This window comes from Alexandromys fortis, unplaced genomic scaffold (genome assembly GCF_014885135.2).
Source record: "Alexandromys fortis isolate MF-2015 unplaced genomic scaffold, M_Fortis_MF-2015_v1.1 scaffold_2_1_26212458, whole genome shotgun sequence".
NCBI classification, from domain to species: domain Eukaryota; kingdom Metazoa; phylum Chordata; class Mammalia; order Rodentia; family Cricetidae; genus Alexandromys; species Alexandromys fortis.
Window position 1 is genome coordinate 19,359,555 of NW_026067930.1, and position 21,027 is coordinate 19,380,581.

The 21,027-nt window shown below is 39.1% G+C and overlaps 1 protein-coding gene across 3 annotated transcripts in view; it reads left to right on the forward strand.

Moving 5' to 3' along the window:
* Positions 1–21,027, forward strand: part of Samd12 (sterile alpha motif domain containing 12) — a 364,536-nt gene that overhangs the window by 21,650 nt on the left and 321,859 nt on the right. For all 3 annotated transcript variants that reach the window (XM_050145134.1, XM_050145135.1, XM_050145136.1), the window contains exon 2: positions 17,404–17,582. In XM_050145134.1, coding sequence (XP_050001091.1) covers positions 17,404–17,582 — 179 coding nt within the window. The remainder of the gene's footprint in view (positions 1–17,403; positions 17,583–21,027) is intronic.

Genomic DNA, 21,027 nt, shown 5'->3' on the forward strand with positions numbered 1-21,027 from the left:
TATATTCATTTCAAACCCTGCAGAGGCATCCAGCTCTTGGTATTGATAAATATCAAAGTTCTTACCTAATACAGGAGATGAGCTACTGTGCCAACAGCTGAAGACTTTTTTGACCACAAGAGATTAGATTTTGTTTGACATAATGCATGTTATTTGTATTGTACAGCTTAGGAAATATAACATAAGCCTCAAGGCTCAGGTAAGATGCTCAGATTGGCCTCCCTTCCTTAGACACCTTCCTGTAGATTTAGACTTCAAAAGGCTTGATCAACATTTTTCATTGTGTCTCATGGAATGTATATTGTCAGTGGGCTTCTATTTTCCCTAAGCTTGCTTCTTCTTGGCTTCAGGTAGCCTCTTGTTATGAGGACACCTGCCATATTTGATTAGTGTGATGCACCCTTAGGGCCTCACTCAATCTTAATTAACTCTTTCAAGGCTCCCTTACCCCAAAAGAGAATATTCCCATTCAGAGGGAATAGGTATACAACACTCACTGGCCTGACTTCCAGGCATTTGAAGGCCAGCACTCCCATGAGCATGACCTTTCTCTGCCCCTCACAAATGCCTAAGAGGTGTTGTTTAAGCTCTCTATTTCTTCCTGTCCACTCAAAACCATTGGCCAAATTAATATCATGGCCAGGGGCACATAAAATCACTACTATAGCATGAAAAGTGTTTGGAATAGTGTCCACGTACATCTATCTACACCTTAAACTTACACTTTAAATGGCTTCTTAGCTTTAGAAAACTAAGAAGTAGTTCATAAGTGGATGGGAGTGTTGAGGGAAGTTATCGTTTAAGGCAAGCGGTGAGAGTATTAATAGAGTTAATGGAAGTAGCCAGTTCAGTTGCCTGATTAAAGATGCAAAGTCGCACCAAAAGGAGGCCTTAGCTGAAATGAAAACAAGGACACCGAGAGATGCCCCCTTCATGACTTCTGATAGCAGCAACAACAGCAGCCGTAGCAACAGCCATGGGTGCGAATAGTTGAGTTGCTAGAGTTTTTCTCAAATGGAGCTGTGTGTTCTTGACTCCTGCTCCCCGCACCTCCCTTCTTAAGGATCCAGCTAAATAGTAACAGTTGGTGTTTACAATGTTGTAATGGCCGTCATATTGAGAAGTGACTGGATGCATGCTTAGAAATAATTTACACCACCATAAAGTGAATGGCTAATCTTTGAGCGTGGATTCTCTAGTCTTTTGTTGTTTGCTATTGTACACCAGCCAAGAAAACCTAGACCAATGAGACAACTGCTAGGCTGTTTTAGAAACCTCATCTGATTTGAAAAGCTAAGTGGGAATATAAATCTTTCTTAAATACGCCATCATGTTCTTTGCTGCTTTCTGGTGGTTTTGTTTCTTTGGTTATCCTATAGCTGAGCGTGCAACTATTTGTGATTAAAGTTTCCATGGGATACATACTCACCAGGGCTCAGCTGTAAGGTGGGGGCATAAGGGCTTTGGAATATATGCTGGCCATAATTAATTAGATGTCCTTGTGGACTTAGCATATAAAGGAGCACAGTTATTGATGCTCTTTAGAAAGATGATGTTATGAGGCGCTACCCCAAGTAATGTGTGTTTTGAGAGTCCAGAGTGGGGAATTGAGGTCTAGAATGCAACAGAATTTTGTTATGATTTTAGGGTGGAGGCAGAGACATAGCCCAGGGCCTGCTCATGTTCAGTGCATGTTCTGCCACCAAGCTACACTCTCAGCTATAAAGAGTGACATCTTAATATGCATACCTCGTCTTGAAGGATGCTCATGTAGCAGCATACTGAACGTGAATATTGTCGCTGTGTGTTTATTCATGCCTTCTACTGAAACAACATGAGCTAAGGTTTTTTTCCTGCTTGAAATATTTAATGACTACATAATTGTTCAGAGAGAAAGGATTCCAAATTTCTTATGCTAATGCCCAGGGCCCTACTTGCTCAAAGCAATGACGCCTATATTATTTTTCTGTCAAATTTCCATTACCCCTCTTCTCCAACCAGACATAAGCCAGGATCTTGTACTTTTTTAAAAATTGATTTTTATTGAGATCTACATTTTCTCTGCTCCACTCTCTGCCTCTCCCCTCCCTTTCAGCCCTCCACCAGGGGCCCTATGCTCCCAATTTACTCAGGAAATCTTGTCTTTTTCTACTTCCCATGTAGATTAGATCTATGTATATCTCTCTTAGTGTCCTCATTGTCTCATTGTTGTCTAAGTTCTCTGGGATTATGATTTGTAGGCAGGTTTTCTTTGCTTTATGTTTAAAACCACCTATGAGTGAGTACATGTGATACTTGCCTTTCTGTGTCTGGGTTGCCTCACTCAAAATGATGTTTTCTAGCTCCATCCATTTTTTCTGCAAAATTCAAGCTGTCATTATTTTTTCTGCTGTGTAGTACTCTATTGTGTAAATGTACCACATTTTCCTTATCCATTCTTTGGTCGAGGGGCATTTAGGTTGTTTCCAGGTTCTGGCTATGACAAACAAAGCTGCTATGAACATAGTTGAGCACATGTCCTTGTGGCACGATTGAGCATCCTTTGGATATATACCCAAAAGTGGTATTGCTGGGTCTTGAGGAAGGCTGTTTCCTAATTTTCTGAGAAATCACCAAACTGACATCCAAAGGGGCTGTACCAGCTTGCATTCCCACCAGCAATGCAGAAGTGTTTCCTTTACCCCACAACCTCTCCAGCATAAGTTATTATCAGTGTTTTTGATCTTGTCCATTCTTAAAGGTGTAAGATGGAATCTCAGAGTTGTTTTGATTTTCATTTCTCTGATGACTAAGGATGTTGAACATTTCCAGCCATTTTAGATTCCTCTGTTGAGAGTTCATTGTTTAGGTCTGTGCTCCATTTTTTATTAGATTATTTGTTCTTTTGATGACCAATTTCTTGAGTACTATGTATATTTTAGAGATCAGACCTCTGCCTGATGTGGGATTAGTGATGATCTTTTCCCATTCTGTAGGCTGTTGTTTTGTCTTGTTGACCATGTCCTTTGCTTTACAGAAGCTTTTCAGTTTCAGGAGGTCCCATTTATTAATTGTTTCTCTCAGTGTTTGTGCTGCTGGGGTTATTTGGGCTGTGTTGGTTAGTTTAGTCAATTCTACATAAACTGGAGTCTCTTGGGAAAGGAAAACAGCAGTTGAGAAATTGATCCCTTTCGAATGTCCTGGAAGCATGTTTATGGGGTTTTATTGATTAGTGATCGATAAAATAGGGCCCAGACCTTAGTGGGAGGTGCCACCCCGGACAGGTGGTCCTACATTGTATGAGAAAGCTGCCTAAAAAAGCCATGATCACTAAGCCAGTAAACAGTGTTTGCCCATGGTCTCAGCTTCAGTTTGAGTCTTGAGTCCCAGTCTTGGCTTCTCTCAGTGATGGACCATAACCCATTAGCCACATAAACCCTTTCCTCCCAAAGCTGCTTCTGATCAGTGTTGTATGAACTGTAACAGAGACACAAACTGTAACACATCCCTATCAAAAGCTCCTTCCCCCACTGGCTCCATGATTGATTTTTTTTTCTTTTCTTCTTTTTCTTTTTTTCTTTCTTTTTCCTGACTGTCCTGGAACTAACTATGTAGACGAGGCTGGCCTTGAACTCACATAGCTCCACCTGCCTCTACCTCATAATGCTGGGATTAAGAGATATACCACCACAGGCCACTTCCCTGCCATAACTTCTATTAATGTACTATAGGTTCTACGTGACTTGCTCTTCCCTACAGACATCCCCTCACCCTTCTGTACCTTCTTTGAAATTGGCTCCTTTGCTTAGTGTCTTCCTATGTTAGGAACTTGGAAACCTGAGTTCATTTTCACACTAATTTGTAATATTAGGTTCCTGTGAAGCCTTTTCCGATATTTGGGGGTGGTGGTGGTGGAAGTAATCCTGACATTTCTTAATTCCCATCCTGTCGTCATTCCTTGTTTTGCAGCACTCACTGCTACTGCTGCCCTCTTTGCTCCTCTGTCACCCACAGTGCAGCTATTGGTCAGCCTGCTTTTCTTTAAGAGCAAAATAATGTCCAGACTCTTGCTTTTCAGTGGCACTTTTGATAGGAGAACACATATAGTTTCTATAGCTGGGAGTTTTTTTTTGATAAGCTTAAAATTCATATGTATGTAAGATACACTTACCATTTCTTTTTTCCCTTTTTTATTTTATTTTATTTTTTAATTATTTTTTATTGATTTTTATTGAGCCCTACATTTTTCTGGTTTGACTTCATAAAAGACACAGTTAACTCCAAAAAATGCAGGGAAGGTGATGTGAGAAACAAAACAGGCCTAGCCATTTTTTGAGTAGAAGACTCAAAGAGCAAACTACTTTTTGTTTTGCTGATGGCCAGTGACAACTGTGCCCCATGTTCCTGCTCTTTCTGGATTGTTGTTGAAAAGCTGTCATTTTAGGGAACTGAGCTTTACCAGAGCTGATTTATCTGTGAACCCCAGTTTTATCTCTTTCCCCTTCCAACATAATCTAGGGTCTCTAAAAGCTTGTAACACAAAATACCTGTGATTTGTGAAAGAAACAATCAGGTGGGATAGATTATTCAAAAATCTGAGAGTTGTATGAAGTACCTAGACAGGAAGTCACTGGCTTCTACAAAACCATGTCTGAAGTGTCTCTGAAAGAATAGGCAGTTTACAAAGCCTGTTTATTTCCAAAGGGATGAATGTTTTGTTACATCCTTTGTTAAAGCATTATAATCATTTTCTCTTATCTTTAAGGCATAGATATGACTACTTAGATGATTTGAAACAACTCTAAAAACATGAGCTAAGCTCATCTCTGACCTCATTTTCCTTTTCATTACTGTCAACGTAGCATTTATGGAACAAGCACGTTGATTTTAAGGCAGAGGAGCCACCGATGACCCTCAAGCTTGGGCAGTCCAGTAGCACTCCTTGTGATGATGAAGATGCTTAGCAAGGACAGCAGCCACAGTTACATGGCACTTCGGAGGGAAGGAATTTAAAATTGTACTGAAATAAAATTAAGTCAACTGCTGACTGTTGTCGCGGTTCTGGTTTCCTGGTGACCTCAATCCTTCTGCGTCTCATCTTTGGGTCTACCTTCTTTGAGTATCTCTCTCCGCACTAGAGATGAAAAGCCTTATTATATACATTTCAGTCCTTTACTGCTTGCTTTCCTCTTCCTAAAGTATCAGGTAGTAACGTGCAAAGAGTTTTTATGCTAGGGTCACATTTGTATTTTTAATTATCTGGGGGTCACCTTGCTGCTAAAATCTATAGAAGACGTTAAGGACTCTGTTTTGTCACTACTTGGAACCCCCATTCTTCAGCTCCTAGAAATGAATATATGTATTATGTGTGTGTTTGTATAACATATAAACATACATGATATATATATGCATTTGTGTATGTGTATATGTTTATAGATATATGTAAAGCTATTATTTTTCCCTTCTTGCTTCTCAGCTGAATTTCACTTTAGTTTGTACTGTTCATTTAGGAATTCCTTTTATAATTCTTTCCTACGTGTATCCTTAGAAACAATTGGTCAATATCGTTATTTAACGCCCATTAGAACTGCTAATTCCTAATGTTGCCTCATCAGGGAAGGAGAGTAATGGAATACAGATAAAGTATAGGCATTCAGTGAATGCATGTTAGATGACAGCTGCCTTATTAATATCTTGTATTACCAACAGAATAACAATGCAAGGGTCAAAAGTAAGATGACATTATAATTACTGTTGTATAGAAACATGCTGTGCCTGTCTATATTTAAATGCATATATTACAAGACAGTAGTCGAGCTTATACTCTCCTTGTGTTCAATGAAGATGACTCAATATGTCAAATTCACTTGTAACTATAAAGGTTATTTAGTGCCTTTATTGTTCTTATAAACATTAAAAGTTAATCCATATGCAATAAGCAGCATCTATTAAATATTAATTTTTCAATTTAAAAAATATCAGATAAATAAAAAGCAAAGTACCCCACCTTTTGATTACCCCAATAGTGACTTCAACATTCTTCTTACAAGTTCCTTATTCCCTCCATTTTACTGCCCAGTCTACCCATAACTTCTAATAACCTTCTAATTATTATATTTTTTCAGCTCTCATATTTTAATTTGTTCTTTATTTTGTCTATTTCTTTACAAGTATTTTCTCTTCCTTCATTGGAGCTTTCTATTTTTTCCATTTGGGTAAAGAGTGATATCTTAAAGTTTTCTGTTGTTGTGAAAAGATACCACGACCACAGCAACTTTTATAAAGAAAACATTTAGTTTAAGGTGTGGTTCCCTTACAGTTTTAGAAGTTCAGTCCATTATCATCATGGTGGGGCAAATGGTGAAATACAGGCAGACTTGATGCTGGAGAAATAGCTGAGAGTCCTACATCTTGCAGGTAACAGGAAGTTGACTGAGACACTGGATGGTTATCCTGAGCACAGGAAACCTCAAAGCCCACCCCCACATTGGCACACCTCCTCCAACAAAACTATGCCTCCTAATAGAGCCACTCACTATGAGATTATGGGGGACACTTTATCTTCAAGCTACCAGAAGTAGTTTCTCATAGAAGCGTGAGATGTCTGCTTTAAAATCCTTACCCAATACTTTCACACCATGATAATCTTGGTGCTGTCATCCACTGAATATCATTTTTCCTTCTGAGATCCTTTGATTCTTGGTTATGGGCAGTTTCATTGTCATTGAAAATAGATATTTTCAGTTCATGTCATGAGACACTAGATCTCATTAAAGTCATCTCATGTGGGAACTAACTACCTCCTTAATATGTTCGAGTACCTTGTTTCAACTGAGTGAGGGTAGAAGGTCACTCTCCTCAGCTGTTACTAGAATGGATAGTGGGGTTACATTATTTTCCCTCATTCCAGAGTAGAAGAGTTATGTCTAAACATTTTCCATCCTTCTAGACTCTCCCTTTCCTGGCAGCTTGGTTGCTAAGCTTCAGCCATGTCTTTTTGCCTGGGCTCCTTCTGCTTGGAGTCTTCAATATGTGAGGGAAAGATAGGTAAAGGAATTCACATCCACACTATTTCTCTAGTTGTCAGATCTTTATATGGTCTGCCTTGTCTCCTCTTCAGTCTTATGTTTGCCTTATTTGTAGTGTCTACCAGTTTGGGTTTTATTTTATGAGATAACTTTAACACAAAACAGAGTAGGATACCTATGAAGAAGCATCATTTCATAAACAAATAATACATGTTGGTTGAACAAATTTGGGCCTCTCTCTCTTTCCCTACCTGTCTGTCTATCTATCATCTTTCTATCTATCATGTATTATTTATATAGCTATTCTCTATCCATTCATCATCTATCTATAAATAGTGCACAGTATGAAATACGCTTCATATGTCATCGTTAAATATTTCAGAGTGAAGTGATGTAGTTCATTTCTCACTCCCACAGTAAAATATCCACATCCCTATTCTAATAAGATAGATACCTCAGTATTTAGCATTATGTCTTTTTTATGAATGAAAATATTTAATGTTTGCCTCTCGGTGATTGTATAAACTTTCCCCACTCCATTTATCGATGCTAAAATACCATATTTAGATTGTCTAGTCCAGATATACTGGCTAATATGGGTGAATATTTGATGCAGTCATCACAATTAGGTAGTCTTGGTAGTCTTTTAAGAATAACATTGATGATAAGAATCTATTCAAGAAAGACGAAATTGTCTCTGTAGACAAAAAGAAAACAGAGTGAGTGTGTATCATGTGCTTCAGAAGGGACATTGTCATCACACAGCTGCGTGTGGTGTGAACAACTGGTAGGGATGTAGAGTCATCTTGACTCAGATCCAAAAGCCACATGAGTGTGGCCAGGCCTACCATTGGATACATGGGTATCATCTTTGGGTTACTGTTACTGTGAAGAAACACCATGGCTGAAGCAAGTTGGGGAGGGCCTTTGATTTATGAGGACACATTGTAGTTCATCAGTGGAGGAAGTCAGGATAGGAACTCAAACACAGCAGGAAACCGAAGGCAGCAGCTGATGCAGAGGCCATGGAGGAGTGCTGCTTACTGGATTGTTGTTCATATATTGCTCATCCTGCTTTCTTATAAACCTTAGGATCACCATGTGCAGATGAAACAACCCATAATGGGCTAGAACCTCCTGCATCAATCACTAATTAAGGAAATGACCTTTAGGCACGCTTAGAGCCAGGTCTTAGCCATTGTTTTCAATTGAGCCTCCCTCCACTCCAATGACTCTAGCTTGTATCCAATTGACGTAAAACCAATTAGCCCATGTGAGGACAGCTGCTGTGTTTCATGAGTCTTCATGCTATTTCTTTGCTTTTATTTTCATTGATGGGATATGTTCTGTCTTCTTGGTCCTTTCTTTCATCACCAGTTACTTAGATGTTCTGAGGATGAATGCATCCACTGTTCCGTGCTGCTTCGTTACTTTTCTGGCAGTTGTATATCTTAGCACTGCTGTTCTAGTACAGAGAAAAGGAATTCTGCTTGTGTGTGCAAGTTTGAAGCTTCAGCGTATGTGTGGTAACCTAGATTTAGCTCACAAGAGGAGAGTTTTGTAAATCACATTCTGGTTCCTCATATCCTGACACAAGTGATAAAATTAGGCTCACTTTGAATTGCCTGGAGATGGGAGAGAATGAAATTGAAGACTTGGAAAGACTCAGAAATTCCTCAGTGTTGTTACTAGGGTATAGAGATTGGGTATTTATACCCCATCATTCTCCAGGGTAGAGCTACACTCTACTCTAGAACAAAAGTCAAAATTTTCTTCAAAAAGAAGGCTAGTCAATATTTCAGTCCTTAGGGAACACTGTCTCTGTTTTAACTCATTTCTGCAATTGTAGCACAAAAGCAAATGGATAATACTTGAATACAAGAGCATGGCTGTGTTCCAGTAAAACTTTACTTATAGACATCCAAATTTGAATTTCTTAATATTCTCATGTGTTACAAAATATCCATTTTGTTTTTTCTCAGTAATTTTAGATTTATTATTTTGTGTATGAGGCTTTGTTTTTTTTGTTTTGTTTTGTTTTTGCCTGTGTGTATGTATGTGTACCATGTCAGAACAGTGTATGATCCCTTGGGACTGGAGTCAGCAGTCAGTTGTGAGCCACCCACCATGTGGGTGCTGGGAATTTCAAACAGGATTCTCTTCAAGAGCAACCATTGCTCTTAACTGCCCAAGCCAATTCTGTAGCCCCTACAACCATTTTAAAATGTGAATTATTCTTTGGTCACTGGCCAGATAGCAGCAAAGTAGGCTGGATTTGATTGACATACCTTGCTCTCCTTCTCCCTAGCATGGTAGACGCTTACTGGTTAGGATATTTTGCCCAAAGAGACACTGTGCTATTAGTTGAACAAAAGTATTTTCACATTTAACTCTTGGTATTCAGGTACCTGTGTACATAAACCTTATGATTTATGATAAACATCCACGAATTATCTAGGAACTATCGTTGGTGACACACAGTCACAAAGAAGAAATGCTTTTGCTCTCACATCTTCACAGTGCTTCCTGCATCGATTCTGTCTCTGATAACTGATGTTTTCTATAACGATATCTTTCATATGCCTCTTTCTTGTAAGTTATTCCTGTGCTTTATCCAGCTTCTGAGTCATGATGAAAGGATAAAACCTGGACCAGAATATTGTCCCAGGGCCAGTTTTGCCTTTTTTCCCCCTCTTTTCGGGAGAGCTCAGCGGTCATCTACTGTTGTTAAAATGGAGTAATGCACTCTGCAAGCCTCATAAAAATTGCCCACGATTTGACTCGCAGTGTCACCACAAGCAGGCGACTGTTTTTCTCCTGTGCTCTGAAGTTTGAAGGGTTAGTATTTAGGGACAAAGTCTGATTCTCTCAAAGATGTCAGCCAATGTGACTGTTTGTCTCTTGACCACCTCTCAGGTATGCAGCCATTCTAGACTTCCCTTGAATTCCAGGTAAAGGGAAGAGGGAAAACGAGTATCAAACGATGTCCTCATGTGTCCCTTCTGGTACTTTTCCCTCCCCTCAAACTCCTGCTCTCATGTCCTCTGCTCTGGCATCTGCCCATGGTCACATGTGGCTTCAAGGGTGGCTGGGAAATTGAGGCAGGCTTTGGAGTGGATGAAAGGGAAAAGTTCTGGAAATGTGTTTGTATGTCCAGGTGTCTACAACTAAGAACATGTGTGATGAGCAGATTCTTTCTGCTAGAAAGATTCTACTGAATTTAAATCCAGAATGACTGACTCATAGTTACTTAAACTGATATTTGTAGAGTATCTACTCTGTGTATCTTATATGGAGAGAGGTGTGACAGAAAGGCTGTTTTGTTCAGGGACTTCATCTCCAGCTAGAAACAAGACACGCACATTGCAATTTGAAACAGGCTACCTCAATTCTAGAATCTAATGATAGGGATCGTAATATCTTTATTTCTAAGACCATTCATTCACATGACAACATTTATTGGGTGCAGCTATCTATAGCTATTTAGGCTCTTTGGGAATAAAAATGAACAAGAACATCCTCATTCTGCAGATGATAGTCAAGCATATCAAAAATAGTTCTGTAGTTCTGTCATTTCTGTGAATTGGACAGGTAGTTTGGAAGCAACCTTTATTTGCTGTTCTGAAAAACACACAAGTTATTCAGAAGGCAACCAGAATGAGTAGGATTGAATCAGAATCATTCCATCATGTCGAGTCTTTTCTTTAAACAATGACTCAGTATCTACTGTTAAATTGGTTATTTGGCCAGGCACTGGGTGTGTAAAGCTCAATAAAGTGTAGTTGGTATCTCCTGGGAACTATGGTAGTCTGGGCGGTCATGTTATAAAAGCTTGTGATTCACAGCACGTACACGCAGACACACATTCCGATCTTCTAATAAGAAAAAATGTGGATTGTCAGCATTGTTTGGGTAAATACACTGAGTGCAAGCTCAGTTAAGGCTTCACAGTGGAAAGAAGACAGCATTAATACTGCTTGAAGGGGTTATCCATTCAGATAATACCAGAGAGTGCTGCGTAGAGATATTAGTCCGGCCAAGGCGGGGCAGCACACACATTTCAGGCGTCTCTAGTGGAAGTGCTGCTACTGAGCCATTTACCCTGTGGTTTTATGGGAAATGTTTGCTCATTGTCTCTGTTTAAGGCAGCTTTGTCAGAATATGGAAGTTTTGGACATGAACAAAGCTCCATTTCTTTTTGTTTTTGTTTCATGTGAGATGTCTGGAGTTAGGAAGGATTGGGAATTTGAAAGACTTCTTGGCAAAGTATGCTATAAATCAGTGTAGTGATATGGTATGTCTTGTGATTCTTCTCATTCCTATATCTATGTCTGTATCTATATATCTATATCTATCTATCTATCTATCTATCTATCTATCTATCTATCTATCTATCTATCTTTATCGTTACATATCATTGGGAGAAGACAAAATGAGCCTAGTACTTCCTTGATTGCTGCTGTCATCTAATTCACATCTAAATAGCATTCCGAGAGGTGCAGCTCTTAAAGGACCAACTTTGTACCAGGTGGTGGTGGTGCAGGGTTTTAATCCCAGCACTTAGGAGGCAGAAGCAGGTGGATGTCTGTGAGTTAAGGCCAGCCCTGCATACAGAGCGAGTTCCAGAACAGACTTCAAAGCTACAAAGAAAAGACCTGTCTCAAAAAAAAAAAAAAAAAAAAAAAAAAAAAAAAAAAAAAAAAAAAAAAAAAAAAAAAAAAAAAAGAAAAAGAAAAAAAAAAAGACTCAGCTTGCTTTGAAGCAATTGGCAGCCCAGTTTGGATGGAACCTAGTGTGGTGGTGATTCCTTTTCCAGAAAGTTCTAAAGTATTGTTGAGCTGTTTTTTTCTTTCCATATGTATGTATGTATACACACACACTACACACACATGTGCGTGTGCATAGAATCCATAATAAAAAAAAATTCATGTACTCTCTGAGAATAACAGTGAGGTTACTGACAAAGTCTGAAGCCTTCGAATAACAATTGCTTGAGAACTTTACTTTCTAATGACATAATGGGTAGAAGTGGGAGTGAGCATGGTGAGCTTTTTGTTGTTTACTTTTTTAAAATGGTTATTATGGTAAAATGTAATTCCAGTCCTTCTAAGTGTCTTGCGGTATATAAGAAATTCATACTAAGTAACTATTACCACCCCACACACCTTCTCTTCTACCCCAGCCCCTGGGTAATAGTTGTTTCATTTTTGAACTTTGTGGATTTGAGGGCTCTAATAAAAGTGGATTCATGTGAGATTTGTTCTAAATATTCATACAATTTTTATCTTTTTATTCTCTTTTGGTTTTCTTGAGACAAGGTTGAATTCTGTACTTCAGGCTGACCTGAAATTCATTATGAAGCCTGGGCCTCAAACTCATGACGGTTCTCCTGCCGCAGTCATCCAAGAACTAGAACTGTAGGCGTGAGTCACTACCCAGAGCTTTGTGTGTCCTTTGTGACAGACTCATGTCATTAGCATAATTTCCTCAGTGTTCATCCATGTCATTTTCTTCTCTCAAGACCTTATTCATGTTGAAGACGAAATTACAATTCCATTTCATTTGTCACATTTTTACCAGCCCTTGCTCCATCCAGGGACATTTAGATGGTTTCACCTTTCTGTTTACCAATATCACTCTTTTGTTTTGTAATCCCCAGCATCGACCTAGACTTTCATATTTTCTTGATATTGGCTCATGTTAGGCACTCTTTGTAATATCAGCTCCCTTGTTTGGGAAGTCAGCCTACTTGGCATACATGTCAACCAAGACATCTCCTTCAGCAATAATCCTTTGCTTACACTGCCTCATATGCCTATTCTCAGAAGGAACTGAATGCCCAAGAAAAAATACACAACACACACACACACACACACACACACACACACATATCCACCACATAGGTGTGTCTGCCTCTCCAACCACAGTTGCAGATTCTAGGAGAGCAGATATGCACCATCTCATATTTAGCATCATTATCTCCACTCTCAAAACTCAAGCACTGCATATCCTATACATTTAAGAAATGAAACATTTGCTCAGCTGTAGAATGAGCCAGAATTCTCCTCTTTTTAAGCAGTCATGCCTTAAATCAGTAGTAAAGTTTTCTCCACTAGGAAAATATTTGATGTTCAAAGTATAAGAGAGTCTATAAACAAGAGTTTCTTGACTTTCTATACACGTAGCCTTATTCATCACACAAATACTTAAATCTACCATAGCTGTTCCCTCCTTGACTGCAAACATAGCATTAATTTAGTTTTTTTGCTCTTGGACTTATTTATTTAAAAGTATTTCTGACAGACAGTTTTGTTTTCCCTGAAATTTCATGTCCCTGATATTTACAAATCAAGCGATGTTCCAGTGGCCTCCTCTAAGGTGTAACCTTCATCTCTGCCCATCATGTACAAATCATCCCCTTTTGCTTTCTCATTTCTGTCTTCATCACTACCCTTGCTTGTTTTCACTGAAGTTATTTACTCAATTTAATGGGCTCAGCTGCTCGGGGTTCAGCTTTGAGACACCCTTCATGTTTCTTTGATTTTTCTCAAATATTCCTCTGCTTAACAAGTTTCTAGTTATTGAACTGACATAGAAAGCTTGAATTCTTTACCTAAAGGTTTTCCTGCTTATGACTTTTATTTAATGTCTTAGCATTGAACATTTCAAAATGAAGAGTCCAAATCCAAAATGTATGTTAGAAAGAACCTCGTTGTTAAAAAACAATTTGCATGGGAAATGTTCACCACAAGTGTGTATGTATCTATCATGGTGTTAAGATTCCATTTGGAAGACATCATCTTCCCTTCAGATGCACCTGCCTCTCAAGAGGAAGGTGAAAATTTAGATTAGTGCACAGGTAGAATAAAACTTCTTTCTAAGGGAGGGACCCATGAGACTAGATGAAGAGAGTATGGGAGCCTCATTTGGTGGGAGGTGATAGAGTGAGAAAATCTGAGGTGATGGAAGCTTATAGCAGTTCAGTGATATTCCCACACCCTGAATTTCAATGCAGAAAGCAACAGGGAATCATGCTGGAAGAGAAAGATCAAAGCTGGGCATTTTTCTCTCCCTCATTCATGTCTAATTTCATCCCATGTGAATCTGCTATCTCCCTACAGAAGCACACCTTTTTGGTATAATCACAATTTTAGGATATGTAATTGAATATTCATTTTAAGTCAGCTAGTCTTTGGAGATGTAAAAACTGATTGATATTAACAGTAATTAGTTTCATGCTCTTACAGGTTCTCTTTCTATCACTGTAATTTGAACCTTGTAGCTTGTTCTCCAATCTTCATTATATTCTGACTCTACTGAGTAGCAGCAGTAAGTATTGGGGAAACTGGGGGCAGTTGAATTTCAGTTGGTCGCATCAAGGTTTTCAGTTCAATAATGAACATGTGATTCCCTTTCAGCCAGTAGGAAAGGATTAAAGTTTAGAAGATGATTTGGGGGAAAGAACAATGCCTAAGTTCTCTCTTATTCAAGGTTGATATCTGAAGCATGTAGCTAAGGGTCTCTATGTGTAGGATAAAGGAAATGCTACCAATAGCAACATGGAGAGATGGGGAGGGGGCTCAAGGTCCTTTAGAGGATTCTTGAGCCACAAACTCAGCTAGCTTGGGACTTGTACTTAGACAGAACTTTCCATTATAAAAGCTTACAAGTTTCCTTTCTATTTAATCTCGTTTGGATATGCTCATCTCTAACTTAAAATCGTGTGCATTCCAAATGATCCTTGATCTTTGTGACCTTCTGAAGACACCTGTGTGACCTTTTGTGACCATAACCCTTTTGAGCCTCATTTCCCTTATCTGAAAAATGAATATAATTATGTCTGGCAGAGTTTTTCATGAATATCATTTGAGGTTCAGAACAAAGCCTGAGGGAGGGCACATGAACTGATACTTCCCGAGTGCTTAAATTTGTGATAGGACTGTTCATTGCTTTTAGGGGGAAACTAAAACTAGGGGAAGAGAAATGCACTAATAATATCTATATAAAATGGCAGGAAATTGCATGCCTATGATCTTCCTTTCAGTCATATGGTTTAGATTATTGGGTATTTATTCGCCAAGGTACCTGGTATGCCAGGGAAGGTCACAGGTGCAAGGGTAAAAATCAGTATTAGAAAAGGGTACATAGAGAATTCACATTAAAGGCAAAAACTTAAAGGCTAAGTAGGAGAATAATGGAGAACATTTTAAGCAAAGAAAGAGGCACAGATATTCGAGTTGGGAAAGAACTTGATGAAGAGAAAAAGGAATCAAGTGAACAAAACATGATGATCAAGGGATATTGGGTGTGGGTAGAGAAGCTGGGAAGGTCAATGTAGACAGATAACAATAGGATTTGTTGAAGAACATGAAGCTTTCTGAATTACCTGAGTGTGAAACGAGGCCACTAAAACGCTTTAAGGAAAGGAGTCTGGTGACATGATAGACACAGCATTTATGTTCCTGGGACTTAAAGGACAAGAAGGAGCAGATGAATTAGGTTGTTGATCTAAGCATCTGATGCATGCCTTGCTGTACAGTGGGGACAATGGAAATGGAACTGGGAATGCATTTGAGCTTTTATTTGAGTTCCGGCTAATAGTTTTGGTGGGAGGTGGGAGGGATTGTGGTGAATCTTGGGGAGAGTGAAGTCATGAATGACTCCTCAACTTTGGGGAAACCAACAGGCAGATGTTTCTTGAATTTTGCAGGCAAATGGATGGAGCTAGAAAACATCATTTTGAGTGAGGTAACCCAGACACAGAATGACGATGATCACATGTACTCACTCATAAGTGGATTTTAAGCATAAAGCAAAGAAAACCAGCCTACAAACCGCAATCCCAGATAATCTAGACAACAATGAGGACCCTAAGAGAGACATACATAGATCTAATTTACATGGGAAGTAGAAAAAGACAAGGTCTTTTAAGTAAATTAGGAGCATGAGGACCTTGGGAGAGGATTGAAGGGGATGAGAGAGACAAGGAGGGAATCAGAGGAAAAATGTTGAGCTCAATAAAAATCAATTAAAATAAAATAAAATACAATTGAAAAAAAGAAAACTGAAGTCAGGTTTGGGGCATGTTCAGATTGGGTGCTGCCTGTATGAAAATCTCTGGGAGTCAATGGTACCTGGTAGTAAGAAAGTGGAGGACAGGAAGGAAATGCCTGACCTCCCTTCTCTTGGGAAGTATTCTCTCAAATTATTCTCCCTATAAAACAGTCTTCAGAACTCAGTAAGAGGAGTGGGGACTGCAGCCTGGCTAGAAAGACTAGTGACAAATGCAGGGGAGAAAAAATACTGGAAAAGGTGACCAAAGAGGAAAAATGAAAAGGGGGAAGCTCAAGATGATGGAATACGGGTGATTGTCAGTGAATTAATGTCTTAGCAGAGATAAAAGGGAGAATCTAGTATTTGACGTTGACCCATCTGAGATCAACAAGTTGGTGATGTGGATGAGAATTGAAATCTCATTGTTCTGGAACACAGAGATCTGAAATACTTTATTTATGACACATCCCACAACACATGAACATGGATGCCATGGGCACACATGCAAGTATACAGACCCATGTGCAAAAGTGGTGGTTTGTGAGAATTTGTCTAGGGGAATATGTGATTTTCATAACACTCAATGCTATTTCGTAGATAAAATTGGGTACATAGGAGGAGTGTATCCATGTTTTTCAAATAAATATATAAAAATATGAGCCCCATATTTCATTGGTAGAGATAGTCATTTCAGAAGATACAGAGACTAAGATGGAAAATTGAAGCTACTGGGCTTGAGTACTCTAATGTCCCCACCTTCATCTTTTTTTCTTTTCCTATTTTGTAGCACTGATGACTTTTAAGAATTGTGAGTTTATTTGTCAGCACAGTTCTTAGAATGTTCCATTTGTGTTGTTTATGTCCACATTGAAAGAGTCTACCACAACAATGGTGTATACACATGCCCACCAAATATTGGCAGAATAAATTTAAGAGGGCAGATTGAGTGGATGGATGTTTTATAAATAGAGGATTTCAGTAGGGTGTGAGCAAGTTCTAGATGAAGACAGAGCAATAAACTAGACTGCAGGGTTGAAATAGCTAAGCGGGAGGCAGTAATGACATTACCTGACCTGGTACTCCATCTGTAATGCAGGTATTAGCAATGTGCTCAAAGCAGAAGTCTTTGGAATTGAGGGATTTGGGTTTTCGCTTCCAAGCTCAAGATTTCCCACAATGCCATATTCTTTCCTCACCTATGCTATTTCCCGCAGTCATTAAACCACCTCTCAACTCACAGAAACCTTGTTTCTTCCCACTTAGGCCTGATGAAATATTTTCTGTCACAGACACTTTCTCTGTATGATTTGTTTTCTGAGATCTATGTATTCGTCTCTCCTAGCTCTCCACTGTGGTTTGAATCCGAGGGGCATTGATCACCCTGCCCATGCTGAAGGAATTAAGCTGCAGATTGAAGCTGGAGGTGTAGAATCTCAGTCCATTAAAAACAAAAATTTCCAGAAGGTGCCTGACCAAAAAGGAACCCCCAAGAGACTGCAGGGAGAAGCTGAGACAGCAAAGGTGAGCCCCTTGCCAATGAAACACTCAAGGTCCGAAGCTGTGCCCTTGCTAAGCTGTGGTCCAGCCACAAAGAGAAGGGCTGATGATACTTTTGCTAATCGCTGATGTATCTTGCAATCTCAGTGCTGTGTCTTGCTGATAAGTGATAGAAAATGACAATGTTGACTGAGTTCCCTTGGGCGAAATTGAAGCACATGTAGCTGTCCTGTAGTAGAAGGCTCTGGAACATACAAAACTAGATTTTTAAATCTTCTTTCTTTTTGCACAAGTTATATAACTTTAGGTTTCATATTCTCCCTCTATAAAGGAATTCTAAAATCTGCTTCCCCCATTAGGATGAGCTGAGCTGAGTAACTGATTTTGTGACTTTAGGGGCTTTTACTGGCAAAATCTGCCAATTATAACAACAGACTTTTGTAAAATATGTATGTGTATGGCAAATTTAAAGGTAATCGGGGCAGGGACTTATATCTTTAATCTTGTGTCTTTAATATTTCTATGAGCCACACGATAGTAAACCTTAGTTAATGAAAGACAAAGCTGTTCTACTTTGACTTTTTAGTCTTTGGCCTAAAATGTAGGCCCCATACAACTGATGAAAGGATGTGTGGAATGTATATACCAAAAAGTGGGGTTCTGAGTGCCAATGAGATTTTTTTGTGAGTACAGTCTCTCATAAAGGGTTTCTCTTTCTTAAAATTCACTGTGGGCAAATATAAAGACCCCAAACCAGACATTTCATGAGCATGTGCATGCGCGCACGTGCACACACACACACACAAAAAGAGAGAGAGAGAGAGAGAGAGAGAGAGAGAGAGAGAGAGAGAGAGAGAGAGAGAGAGAGAGAGCTTGGTGCACTCAGCCTTAAATGGGTTGTTTCCATCAAGTTTCTCCCCTCAGACCTTAAGGAACTCAGCAGAAGAAGAGGCAGAAAGAGTGTAAGACCTAGAGGGAATGGTTGACACCAAGAAAACAAGTTTTTCTAAATCAACATGAGCGAAGTTCTTATGAACTCACAGGGACTGAGGCAGCATGCACAGCGTCTGCACAGGTCTGCACTAAGGCCTCTGTGTATAATATTATGGCTTCCAATTTCGTGTTTTTATGGGATTCCTGAGTATGAGGATGAGATTCTTGTGCCTTCTTTCTGGGCTCTTTTCTTTCTGTTGGTTTGTCTTGTCCTACTTTGATATGATGGTTTTTTTGTTTTATCTTAATTGTGTTTTATCTTATTATTATCTTGTGGAAGCCTGCTCTTTTCTAATGAGAGACAGAAAGTGAGTGAATCTGGATGGTAGGGGAGGTGGGGAGGAACTGAGAGGAGTAGATGGAGGGGCAACTGTAATCAGGATATATTGTATGAGAAGAGAATCTACTTTCAATTAAAGGGGGGAAAGCCACTGTATAGATGTTTGTGTGAACTCAGTGAGGATATCCATGCCAGTTGTCGAAGATGTTCACTTTAACTTGGAGGGAATTAATCTTCATAGACATTGGTTCCTCTCTCTGTGGACTCCCTACCAGAGAATTTCCATTGATGTTTGTTGGGTGAGTCAGTGTGTACAAACCTTAGGAAACAAACGTAAGAACCAAAGGACAATCAGTTGTTGGGAAGTCATCTGACTGTCGTTCTGTGGTCCTCTCACCTCTCCCCCAAATCGTGTTCTGTGTTAAAATGCAATTTTGATTTTGCTTTACCTACGATTGCAAATAATGACCATTATTGCTTCCTCTATTTGGCTGGATAATTAAAAGCTGATGATGTTACTCCTATGTATCTCTGAGTGTGAGGGAAGAAGTGGTGAGTGATTAGTGAGGAAGTTATTGCAAGCACTTTGCCCTGAATATTTCTAGGGAGAGAAATAGCCCCTTAAAGGAAATTGGTGGATGGTCTACGTTTGGCTTGTGAGCAGAGCTGGTGATAAGTGAGCTTTACCATGGCATCTAAACATAATCAATCTCTGGTGCTATACAGGTATCCAGAAGATCCAGGGGAAAAAAAATATCCTCAGGGTCTTACTTTACTCCGAAGATAAACAGAGCTTGTCTGAGTTAAAGGATGTCTATAATATTATGAATCCAACTGGGGGGAAAATTAATTCTTGATATCTCATTTTATTTTAATTCAAATGTAATTGAATATTTCCAGATTATACTTCTGCTCTTTAAAAATATTTACAGAAAATCGATTCAGGTCGTATGTGGTTTGATTGCTTCTGAATTAATGTTGAATATGTGACTTTATGATTCTGCAGGAAATCCCTACAGTTCTGGAGAGTAGCCCTCTGACTCTGCAGAGCCTTCTGTAAGTGCTTTGCTGAGAGCATAGTTCTCTTAAACCTGAGGAACTAGTACAAACCTTTTCGAAACAATAGAGCACAGTTAGAAACTATGTTCGTTGGACTTTGTCCAAATCATCTACAATAAAACCCCGAAGTTCCAGCGTGTTTTGCATTAACATGTTTAAGGGTAAACAGAGTAGAAATTTCAATAAGTCATGAACAGAAATTCACAATTCAATTCCAAATGCTCAAGGATGTGTCCATCTCTTCATAGAGGGTTGGCAGATGAAGATGGTTGCTGGCAAGACGGAGTAACGGTGGCCTAAGGTGATGCCGGCAGATCCGGTGGCATCACAACCTGAAGTCTTCCCCATGAGCAGTTCAGACTCATTTTGTGCACACATAGACACACTTCTGTTTTCTCTTCTGCTGTTTGTACAGGGCCAGCAGACCGTGGGCCATCTTCTTTTCTCTTACGTAGGTAGTTGACTCTCTGCTCCCTTCACCTACTCTCAACTTACCCAATAAATCTCTGGCCCAAATACGTGCATTTAAAGCCACTCAGCGGTGCAAAGGGACACATATTTTTTTTTTCCTGTAAGACAGTTTAATATTAGTTCCTAACATTTTCAGGGGATATTACTTTCAGGCCAATGAATCTCTTTCTAGGAATGTATCCCAAGGACATAATAAGATATGCAAAGGTGGATACAAAATATTGGTCAGCCCACTGTTTGTTATATGAAAACATTTAAAACACCTTGTGTCATAGCACACTGGCTAAAGAAGCAATATATGTTCATGTAGTGGAAGAGAGTGCCTCCTTTTAATGGTACAGGGGTTCTGTATGTATTTATGTAGAAAGATAGAGGTGATAATATTTTAAATTGGAAAGGAATGTTACTACAGGGTACGTAGTGTTAAATATGTAAAAATGTCCTTTGAATAAGGGCATCACACATGGGGAAGTGTTTAGTCTCCATTTTGAGGAGTGGTTTATATTGAAGTTGAGCTGAAGGGAAACATTATACACATCTGGTTTGTTTGAATTTTTTAAACATAAGCATTGTTTTCATTATCTTTATTTAGAAGACTCTTCCATATTTTTGTATTTATAGTTTCGTCCTGATTTTTCCTGTTTATTAGTGTTCTCCCTTTCAGAC